The 12,446-nt window shown below is 29.6% G+C and overlaps 1 protein-coding gene across 1 annotated transcript; it reads right to left on the bottom strand.

Moving 5' to 3' along the window:
- Positions 1-4,488: 4,488 nt before the first annotated feature.
- On the bottom strand, positions 4,489-8,766 carry LOC114374267. The gene is made up of 11 exons (XM_028331892.1): positions 8,609-8,766; positions 8,418-8,509; positions 8,159-8,264; positions 7,907-8,005; positions 7,749-7,814; positions 7,534-7,650; positions 6,854-6,928; positions 6,237-6,339; positions 5,807-5,854; positions 5,117-5,238; positions 4,489-4,994 (listed from the first exon to the last, which is right to left on the bottom strand). The coding sequence occupies exons 1-11, from the start codon at positions 8,672-8,674 to the stop codon at positions 4,893-4,895; spliced, it is 996 nt and encodes a 331-aa protein (XP_028187693.1). The 5' UTR covers positions 8,675-8,766; the 3' UTR covers positions 4,489-4,892.
- Positions 8,767-12,446: the final 3,680 nt, after the last annotated feature.

The following is a 12,446-nucleotide window of genomic DNA, read 5'->3' as shown; positions in this document are numbered from 1 at the left end:
TGATGACAAGTTTGAAATGCTTAATTGTTATTGCATATTTGCATTGGTGCCATTAGACTCCCACTTAACCATTTATTACATATTTATTAACGATTAATTTTAGGAAATTAATAGATTTTTTTTAAAATTCTCTCACGTAAGAATATAATTATGAAAATAAACTAATTCAAATACAGGCATAGTCATCGATTTAGACAAACATAATTCTCTTTTCAGATGAATATGTTACAAGAGGTAAAATTTTATAGCTGAATTAAATAGTCACTTAAAATAGAAATTTATTTATCAGCTTTAATGACATGTTAAATTAATTTTAGACTGAAAGTTTTCAATTCTTGGTTTATTGGGACTGGGCAGCAACAAGTAGTTAGTTTTCAGCTTAAATTTGAAGCAAGTCTGGTGGTACAAATGAGAAGGGTGTTTATATATATCGTGGAATCATACCAAACAGCCGCGAAAAACAAAACCAGAAGGAGACGGGTGTTTAATAGACCGGCAAAATTCTTATGCAATGCACCATATTTTAATATTTAATTAGTAAAACTTATATGTAAAAATAAAGAAAATAGACTATTAAATGATTTGAATACAAATTATCAAATATAATAAATTTATTGAATTTTATAATAAATATACATTAAGATAAATTTCTAATTGTTCAACAGTAAAAAGGTTTTCACATTGACATTATATACGTCTTAAACAAGTAAACATAAGCTTTTGCTAATTAATCTTTTTATATATATATATATATATATATATATATATATATTATAAAAAAAATTGAATAAGATATAAGAAAGTTACAATACTTACACACTCTATTTAATTTATTAAAATATAATTGTGAGGTGAAATCTAACATCATTTATGAATAAGAAGATTGAATATCATATATAAGGAAAAATTGATAGATTTATTTATATAATTGTTCATAATTCATTAATAAAAAAAAATTCAATGCATAACTTCCTCTCGGATTTTATAACACAATCGGTCAAGTGACCTAAATTTCCTTTTATATCTTTTTTTATATATGTATATATAACTTACCGATTCATATTTATGTTATCAAAAAGTATAACAGAACAAGCATACACGTATTGCAAATTGTTACCTCATAATGGACATTTATACATGTTGGCACTCAGAAAAAATCATCACCTAACAAGAAATCATCTAAATTAAACAAATGAAAATAGTCGATGAGTCAGCTATTGAAATATCAGTCACTGGAGTGTTAATGCGAACTATTGAAGCATTGGCTATAAGAACCTCAACTGTAGAAGGGTTAGCTGATTAAAAATAACCGAAGGGGGGGCAGTGTCAACGTGGGATAACTAATAAGCTTTAGATGGTGGAGCACATAGATTTTCTATTGAAGTGTATGAGGTTGGAATATCAACTATTACAACTTCAGGTAATTTGGCATCGATCCACTAGTAAGAGCATGAGTTGTTTGGGGCATTAGCAAAACAGGAGATCAATTGAATATCATGGTTTTAGAAGATCATTTACGAGAATGGCAGTTAAAAATGACAAGAGATAGTGCCACCTTAAAAATATGAGGCAATTGTTGTTTTTTCAAATAAAAAGGATAACTAGGAGATCATGGCTATATTTTAAGAAGCAAATATTCAAGTAGTTATTAGAGGATTCGTTAAACCTCATAGGATTTAGCTGAGGTAATTGCCAACTTAGCCAAAATTAGCTGAATGTAACTGTCTTATTAGTTGAATCAATGTATAACTAGTTGACATAGGTGTTAACTACGTTTTAAGAAGTTATCTGTTTGAAAAAAGGTGGTAGATTATTAGTACAACAATCCAATCAATCAAACATTATATTTTTACATTTATCTTTATCGCTTCTTTTTTCTTTTATAACAAAACCCACAACTTAAAATCAGAAATTATTTTTTAGTTTCAGTCGTCTATTTTTTTGAGATCATTGTCAATATTCAATTAACTTCCATGCGATAGCCATAAGAAAAAAAATGAAGTGACAAACTTACAAATAGGAATCATAATTTTGTAATTTTAATCCTGCAAATGTCATAATTTTGTAATTTTTATCATCCAAAAATTAGTTTCAATTGTAAAATTATAAAAGTTAGGAGATAAAAATCACACAATTATAATACCTAAAACTTGATTAACACAATTGAAAATTTGGAACTAAACTTATATATTTATAATGCCTGAAGGACCCAATTAAATCTTAAAAACTAAAATCACATCATTCTAGGGTAAAAAATACGGTTAAGTCTAAATTATAATAGTTAATTAAATTGTACTTATACTTATATTTAATAGTTAGAAATGATATCGTACAAAAGAAAAAACATATATGCAATCGAGAAGAAATAGGTGCCGGAAAAATGTATAAGAAAGGTATAATAGTTTCAAAAAAAGACGTATAAAATGATGTATAGAACATTGTACCGCAACAAAAACTTTAGACAATGAATCTATTAGTTGTGAAGGGACATATGTCTACAGCTAATTTTATTTGTAAAGTAAACGATATATAATTTTCTACAACATCTTTTTAAAATCAAAATCTTTGTTTTTTTTAAGAAAGAAAGAAAAATATTATAAAGAAAAAAAAACAGAAGCAAATTAGACCAATCTCTACAATTCGACAACTAATCTGATTAATAAATTATAACTTCAGAAATTACTTTCCCATTTTATTAATTTCAAAAACTAATTTGACAAAAAGTATTATAATTTCTGAGATTAAATTCGTAATTCACTCCATTTCAATGAAAACTCCTTTTTTTTTTCAGAAAACTACGATGCTATACACAAATTAAAACATTTTAAACGGTGCTAAAGATTTAAGAGCATTTAAGCGGTATATATAAGCTCAAGCCTACAAACATTTTGCCGATGGATCATGCACGTGAATTCGATCTGAATCCTCTGTAATTCTTAAAAAAAAAAACAATTGAGCGTGATGAAAATTCTCAGGATCTACTTTTCATTAATATTTGGGTAACTAACAACTTTTGTTACTAAATATTTAATTGGCTGAGTATATTTTTGAAAAAATAAAAATACAAAATTTAGTCCTCTAAAAAAAATGCAACAAATGTATTCAGCCGTTAACTTCCGTCCATAAAAAATTACGTAACCCAAAAAGACAAATTTGTCAAGGTGATTATCTCTAATTGTTAGCATAGAGTTGTCCTATAATATATTTTTTTACTTGTTGTCTTCTCATTCCACTAACAAATGCGTTCCTAAAAGATAAAAATACAAACTTTAATCTCTAAATATGTAGAAAGTATGATAAATATATCTGGATATTAATAATAGATTATGACTAATTATTATAATTTTAAAAAAATTATAATGATTGCGACACAGGAAAAGTTATATCACACGGGTAAGTGTTTGTTTCCATTATATAAATTTAAGCTATCAACACAAAAAAAAGGAATTTATTTTTCTTTTACAGGTACAAAAATCATTGTTTTATTTAATAAAATACTATTTATTTAATTGTTTTTCTATAAATTTTGATGATAAAATATGAATGTTTATTAGTATATGTAATGACATCAAATTATAAATTATAATAAAAGTTTGTTGATTTTTAAATTATTTTTTTAAAATCATATACAATTATTTTTTATTTACTGATCATTTAAAAAATTTTAACCTTAAAAAAATCATTCAAAAGGAGGTGAGTGTTTTTTACAAATTAAAAGTATCATTGTAATTATAAGTTTTCCTAAAAATTATTCATAAATCTAATTTAACTATAATGCTTTACAATAAGTATTTTTTTTACTTGAACCTTTTATCAAGTATGGAAGTATAAAAAAATTATTTACGGGTGTTTATAAAATGAGTATTCTTTTTTCTTTTAGACTCAATTTAATTTACGAGTTTTTATCATTAATTTAAAGTTAATAAAGCAAATACAAAAATAACAATTATTATATTTTTCTTATTTAATTTTTTTTACTTTCACCTATTTAACCTTAATTCTATGATTTGAATTTCAGTTAACAACCAAATCAAAATTTTAAATATACAAGGATTTTTGTGTGTTATTTGAGATGAGTTAAGTTAAAAAAACATTAAATTACTAATTCGATCCCTTTGTCAGAATGATTATAATTTTTTTCAAATTGTAATAAGTAGTTACAATCTACTATTAAAATATATTTGTTACATTTTTTACACTGTTGTAAACAAAATTTTGTATTTTTATTTTTTAAGAACACATTTATCAACAAATTACACATTCAAGAACAAAAATGATTATTTATCTTTCATATTTTATTATATTTTTCATGTTTCAAATTTCATGCTGCACAATTCAAAGAAATTGCAATTCACTCGAAAACATTAACTTATTATTATTGTAGTAAGTAGTGCATGTCCATATGCTAATAAATAAATATAAAGAGGAATGCAAGTGGCTAAAATTAAGGAAACAAAAAAATAAAATAAAAAGAAAGCATTTACAAAATTGAAACCACAAAATGATTAATTTTATTTTTAAAAAATAATTAAAATATTGAATAAAATGTATTAATTATTACTCTTTAACTAGTGTCTCCAGGAAGGACACACAGTGAGATAGATTTATAATTTTGCTAGATTCGAATATTACAATAAATATACATATTTTGTTTTAAGTTTTTGCTTCAGGAGATATATTACTTAATCTGTTGCGTGAAGTATTCTGAAAGCCAATCTTCCGATCCGCGTGAGTATTGCTACCTGTTGAAGATATGATCATCTATATTTCTCCACCTTAGTGTATTAGCTTGATCTGTTCTTCAAATAATAAACCACTTCTACCATCATGCAGAACAATGTTTTGGCTCATGACATCCAATTGCCAAGCCAATTTCAAGTTCGAAGAAAATGCTATTGTGGTCTCCCCTGGAGCACTTGAACAATCTCCTCTGCTCTAGTTTCAATGCCTTTCAGGTATTCTGTCAGAATCCGCTGTTGGTAAGAACCTCCCTCCTTTGTTTTTCAGAAGCATGCAGAGAGGAGAAAGAGCATGGACAAATCAAAGAAACAACATCTGTTAAGTAGAAGACAAAGAAGGAATAATAACTACACGTATAAAAACATGGCTGTCTCACAGTTCTAATCAAAACGCGTTCAATTCGTTTCTTTAAGACAGCAAAGAGATCCTCTGCGGAAACATCCCCAGCACCAATTGTCAATCCATTGATTAAAATATTGTTCCATTCTTGTTCGGGAGCTGCAAGGGATAAGAGAATGATTGATCATTGAAGCAAGCTATGTACCAACAGTTGGAGATAAAAGCTGGCACACTATTAATCTAGACTAGATTAGATAAACAGAAATAAAGAAAAACCACCTAGCTGTAATATTGTAAATTGAAGTTTTACCAATGTGATTTGCCAAAATCCCTTTCATGTAAACTATTTTGCAATGACTCCTGATCAGATTCAGAAGTCCTATTGGTTTTAAGATGAGATTATTGTTCATCTAATCAGAAATTAATATAACTATGACTTAAAACTTTTTCATTTTATTTCACACTGATTCATCTTGTTTTACTATCAAACCAAGTGAAATGAGCAATTCATAAAAAATATATTTCTAGAAAAATGAAATCTTGCCTGTGCACTCTCCACAAGCACCAAAAATACATTAAAAAGAGGATGAAAACAAAACAAGAGAAGATAAACCCAAACTTGAAAATTAGGAAGCAGTTCTTTCTCAAAAACCAGACACATAATTCTGATATTAATTTACAATTAAATGTTTTCCTACAACATAAAAGATAAGGATAGTTAAGACACCTTGGATTATGGTTTCAAGGAATTGCTCATCCTTCAAAACTTCCTTCCCTGCAAGAACATAGCAACCTTCCGAATTAAACATAAAAGTTCAATGTTTGTGCCAATCCACAAGGATATGTTGACAAGCAAGAAGGCAAGAATACAATGATAAGATGAAAAGATGTCTATGACTTTATTTTCTATACGCCACTAGTGGAAATTGATATTTTACATAAGCAACTTATAATCAATCATGACCATTTTTTTATCTGTTGTGATTTTATATAAAATATATTCTGAAACTAAAAATTAGATTGAATTGAAATGCAGAGCTATTATTTTAAGAGCATTGATAACAGAACATTGATTTGTTGATGAAAAAATCATGATGGTGAGACAGTTAGTGTAGTTAACGTACTTTCCAACTCCAGAGTATCAAATAGCAGCTTACCTTTCATGGCATAACTACGTTTTGACAGAACTATGGAAGCATAAAGCTGCAACACCTTTTGCATCATAGCCTCAAGCCCCGGTTTATCACCATCTTCCTTTGCCTGCTCATTATGGGCAAGATACTGTTGAGTCTTAACTCTTAATCAAGTAATGTTATATGCAATATAATTGCAATCGAAAAAGGAAAAAGAAAAGTGTCATATATAAAATACGCATTGATCAAACTAGCAGTTCTATGCAAATATCTCAAAAGATACCCTACTAGAACAGCAAGCTAATTAGAAATCTGAGCTATACCCTAAATGTGAATACATACAAGAGAGAAATTGTTGTGAAATATAATAAGTAGTTCAATGTCCAAAATTAGTAAGCCTTAAAAAATATCCAAATTGTTCATACCTAGCACACCTAGTATCTTTTATTTTTTTATTTTTGAGGGTCATTTGATATGTTTTTGATATATATAAATAACTATGGCAACTCGGCAAGGTTTAAGGATGATATAGATAGTGGGCATTGAGCAACGTTTCTGTTACTAAAGTGTCTACTGAGTACTGACAATGGAAAATTATTGTAGGTTAAATAAAAAACAGTAAAAGCGAAAAACAAACTTACTTGTCGTAGCTGTGCATTAACTTCAGCAAGGAACCCTTCATCCAGCTGTCCTTCTTGCTCCCTTTGACTTATTTCCTAATGATTGGGAGTTAAAATTTACATAGATGGCAGACTAGCTAAAAATATTTATGAATAACCAAAACAATCCACTAGCAATAAAATAGCTTACCAAAAAGAAAGCTCTTCATTTAAAAGAAAAGAAAGACTAAAACAATAACAAATATCCATGATTCTGCAGACACTTGTTTGCTTTTGACTTCACAAATGATTATATGGTGCTTATCTCAGTCAAGCTGGCATTACATAGGAGTAGAAGAATACATAAGCTATTATTTACATGTCACCTTGTTTATTGTTATCATTAATCATTTGGTCTCTCAAGTCTAATCTAATTCATTTTTCACAAAACTTGATGGTGAATGAAAGACTCTCAAGATGCATTACATATATCAAATGTTGAGTTTTAGCATGAAGGTAAGTCAATCAGAAATCCTTGCAACGATTGAAAAACAAATAGTATGCAAATTAAGCTTAATGTTAACAGAAGACAGTCATGACACAAATAGTGTTTTGTTGTTGCCTACTTTACTATATAAGGAAGTGAAGGGGAACATAGTATAAAATTTATAAGAAAAATTTCTTCCAATTAAATAGTCCAATCCATGAGAAACAGAACTGACCTTTTCCATCAATGTTAGTGCCTGAGGATCTCTGGGAGGCCATGGAATCTCTCCTTCAGCATCAATCACAGGTTTTAGTACTCCCTTCAGGACATCTGTGGAAGACTCAATCTTTTCCTTCAAAGCAAGCACATAATAACAAAATTATTATCAAAAGAAGCTACAAAGATAGCCTAACAACTTCTTAACAATGTTCAGTGAAGAGAGAGGGGTACTTTAGTCTTATGCACCACGCAATCCACCACATTCATGACCGTTGTAGCCAATTCTTCATAATCTTTCTGCATATCAACAACAAACAAAGACAAATAGTGTAATGAAAGAACTATACAGAGACTGACACAGAAATATTTACAGACATTTAGAAGTGTACTTTATCATCGTCAGACTTGCAAGTATCAGTTCTCGCTGCAAGTCGCACCCAAAAGCTTGGATTGAAAGCAAGGATGTTTTCAACAACAAGTTTCTGAAGCTGTTCACAAAAGGAAAACAACATTGATGCCATTAAAAAACGTTATCCAAAACCAATCAATCAATACATAAAACCCGAGTTCGAATCACATATCACATTTATACGAGCTACACCTGCTATAAAACGAGGTTAAAAACTTAAGATGAGTCTTACTTCGCGAGGATTAGCTTCTCTGAGCATATCTATGAGCCTATCAATTTCAACAGTCTTCTTAAAAGCCTCCTCGGCTTCTTGATTGGCTGCACATATGAAAGTTGTCCTGTTTTTTTAGATCCAAACACGCCGTTTCACTATTCCGACTTTTAATAGCTTAATCAAACATTAGAATGCAACACTAGAAGTGGAAATAAATCATCATCACATCACAATATCACATGATACAATAGTTAATTGAACAATAATCACTAATTACCTCCTCTTCCTGCAACTCGAATTCAAAGGAAATGCCGTGAGCTTCAAGCTAAACCTATGCTTCCGAAGCTTCCAATCTTGCAGTAGCGCACCCTAGAGATAACACGATTAATCAGTGAGAGTCACAGTGGTTAAACTAAAAAGTAATTAGTGTAAATACATAACAGAAGAATGGAAAAACCGAAAAAGTACATGTGGATTAGGAAAAGGAGAATATATAGAAGCAGAGGCGGAGACACAGAATGCGTTGATTCTCATTCTCAGAACGATAGATAGTTACTTTACTTCAATGGCGGGAGAGAGATAGAGAGAGAGAACCTCTCTAGTGACTCTTTAAGTTTTACGCATCCAAATACCAACCATATACTTTATTACCTGTCCAAAATTTTCTTTTTAATTTTTAATATTTAATATGTTATTGTCCAAACAAAAATTATTCGTAGGCCCATAAAGCTTTGATGGTCAGAGAAGTATGGGCCCGGATAAGTAAGGGCTTCGGGGAGCCCAATTTCATACACTTCTGGCCCGTTATTTTCATGAATATATTTTTGTACGAAATTGTAGCCCACATTGGTAATCAATCTTATTATATAGTACTCAGTTGGACACTCAAAGTATACAAAATCAAAGACAAAAAATAATTAATTAGTGTTTTTTTCCAAAGCTATATGTATTCTGCAGCTTTTTTTTTAGAAGAATTATTCTGCAGTTAGAAGTACGACACACAGTTTTTTTTCTTTTCTTCCGAACATATGTATTTTACAAGTAGTGGTGGGAGAGACTAGTTGGCCATGAACAAATGAGCGCACATTTAGTGTGTGACGATTTTGTATTGGAACACAATTTTCTTATTAAACGTGGTTTCAACACGTTTCCAAACACAATCTTTAGTAGCATAGCGGGCAAGACTAAGGGCATGTGTACTTTTGTTTTTATTTCCTGTATTTACCTTTAATTTATAAAATTGTATTCTTTTTTTTTTTAAGGATTTGTATAGAAAACAATGAAAACAATTTTTTTTTGTTTTCTCTATTTCCTGTAGAAATCTTTGAAAACAAGAGATAAATTAAAAATAAAAACAGAAAATGGGGAGGGGGGGGGGAAATAGTAAATGAGCCCTAAGCTACGTACACAAACATTGATGGCGATGGGTTCATGACATTTATAAGACCCAGCTAATCAGGTCCACATTACATTAAAAGGTTCCTTAAAATCGTTTACCCATCAAATTGAATGGAGGGCCAAGCTTCTCAATATGGAAAGTGGAAACGTTTTAAACCTTCATAAGATGCAGATTTAACTAAACATTCTACACATGGTTCTTGAGCAATATTTTTCCCTATGGCCTCCTCTCCCATATAATATGAGCGATGAGTTTTAGATACAATACAATGAGTGGCTGAGCAAAAAATGCGCAGAGATAGTAAATTGTCTAGCAAACATTATCATTATCATTGTCTTGCCTCTCATTGTCTTTACGAAACTTAAAACTATAAATTTACTACATAGAGTAAGATCTAATGACACTGGTTGAATTTCGTCGAAAGTCGAGCAAAGCAAGGGATCCACTTTGTTGAATAAAGTTAGTTAATGATAGTTCTTGATTAAAAATTGAAGGGTTCTTTGTTATAGAGGAATGAAAAAAGAATTATAAAGACCAAAGCTAAAATTTATTTATTTTACATAAATAGACACATTTTTGTAGATGGAAAAAAGTACACTTTAGTGCTAGGGTACACGTGAAACGAAGAAATTAGGTTGATGAATTCCCAAAAACAAATAAAAAAGAAAAAAAGAGTTCATGAACTTTTTGCACTCTTCTTTTTAGGAGTTGACTTCCCCTTGGTACTTTCCCCTACCAATTGTGCTTACTACTATTAAACCTAACCCAATTGGTTGGTCTTGGTCTTCTGCCTCACTTTTTGAATCCAAGAAAAATACTCAATTTTAGTCTCTTCCACCGTTCATTTATCACCCTTTGTCAACATACATTGTTCCCATTATTATCGGTGCTTGAGAATTCTTCCTACCGACAAATAGCACAGTGAAATTTCTTGGATCTACTAGCAGCACATACGAATTTTGCATTTTAATTCTACTACACCAAGTTAAAATTGTGCCCTATTGATCATTATAATAATTAGTTATGCTCGTAAAATATCATACTGAGAGAGTTTCGATTCTCCGATTGTGATTGTGTGTATAAAAAATTATTAAAAGAGATCAAATTCATTTTATTGTTTTTTATCCTTTCAAAATTAATTATGTTTTTTTTTTACTTTGGTTCCAACAAAAAGAATTAAGCTTGTAAAATTATTTTTGAGATATTGATCACGCTCCACAAAAACTACCTGTCATTGAAAATCTCATCCATGTGAGGGAGGAATCAAATTTATATTCGTCATTATTAAAAGAAAAATATCCCTTTCTTATCTTCTACCAACATTTTTTCTTCCCCTAAACGAGCATATCTTTTACAATATCACGTTTGAAAGATTCTCAAGCTAGATGATACGTATGCACATTGAATATTGGAAAAAGTCTTTTCTGTCGTTTAGTTTGGCCGACTTTTTAATTACTTCCACACTTTCGTTCGTTCTTGCACTTTCCAGTTTTGCATATGCGTTCATTTGGTCAATTATTATATGATCAAAGAGAAGAACAAAGTCTGCAACAACCGCACTTAATATGTTTTGAATTAGAAAAAAAACTAAGTCACATTGACTAAAGATAATATCAAAATAGAGTATATAAGGTAAGGATAATCCTCACTCTCTAAACTCACTTTATGAGTTAACTTTTAGAATTAAGTTAGGTTCAGATTTCTTCTTGATATTATAATTTATTTTAGATCCATTCAAAAGGATTAGACACCAAGCCGAATGCTGAACGTGAGAAGGTGAATTAGAAAAAAAAAATCAAGTCACATATTGACTAGAGATAAATAATGTCATTAATTTTTTAAAATCAATTATATATTATTTTAGATTATCTTGATTTTATATTGATTTTAAGTAATGTTAGTTGGGAATGACATCAACATTTTGAACGAAAAATGTTGAGTTTGAAAGTGGGGGCTGATATTCTGATAAAAGCAGTTTTTTTACATTGACAAAGTTCCTTTTTGTGGTATGGTACACACAATTATTGATGGTTTAGTATGTCACAATATGGGCAAGAAAAACGTGAGTTTTACGTTAGATCATTATTTTTCAATACGTTTTTTCAGACATTATGATTGAGAATAGACAATTAAACTTCAGATTCTGAACTTCTTTTAGAAAGACATCTTGTTGTTGAGGCTTCTCTGGCTCTGGCTGCCTGCTTCGCCAAATGGTATCTTAGTTTGCATTCCCACATGCCATGCTAGAAAATAGGAAGCATATATATATATATATATATATATATATATATATATGTGTGTGTGTGTAGATGAGTGAGAACACATTTTTTAACAAGTTTTTTTTTACTATCTCCATTCCTCTTTATTTTGTTATAAAATTTACAAGGAAATAAAATTAAAATAATAAATAATACTGTGGGTTTAGACTGATTTATTAAACAAGAATAAATTATCTCAATTTTTTCATACCTAAAATTTTAGAATCCATCTATGATCATATTTATGAATTGTTTGGGTCGATACATCCTATTCTCGACTCAATTTGTCTTCTCTATAGTATTTTAGTAAATTATATATGCTTAAAATTGAAAACTAATAGACCTTATTTTAAACTCATAAAATGAAAAGAAAACCATGGTTAATTCAATTATTTCTGCTATGGGCTTTTTTTTATACGATTGAGCATGGTATTATAAAGAATTGAAAACTATTTAAAAAAAAATTGTGTTCATAGTGTTGAATATGATTTATCGCTGCAAAGAGTGGCTATGATAAGGAAGCTTCGGTTTCCAAAAGCTGACATTGCTTCAGACTTCAGTATCCTCACCCATCTCTTTCTTTAGTAAGGGCATAAACATTTACGATGGTAAATTAATTAATGAGGAGTGCTACTGAAATATTCTCGAT

The sequence above is a fragment of the Glycine soja genome, chromosome 11, assembly GCF_004193775.1.
Source record: "Glycine soja cultivar W05 chromosome 11, ASM419377v2, whole genome shotgun sequence".
NCBI lineage: Eukaryota > Viridiplantae > Streptophyta > Magnoliopsida > Fabales > Fabaceae > Glycine > Glycine soja.
The sequence above is the reverse complement of the archived record's forward strand: the minus strand, read 5'-3'. Positions and strand labels throughout refer to the sequence as shown.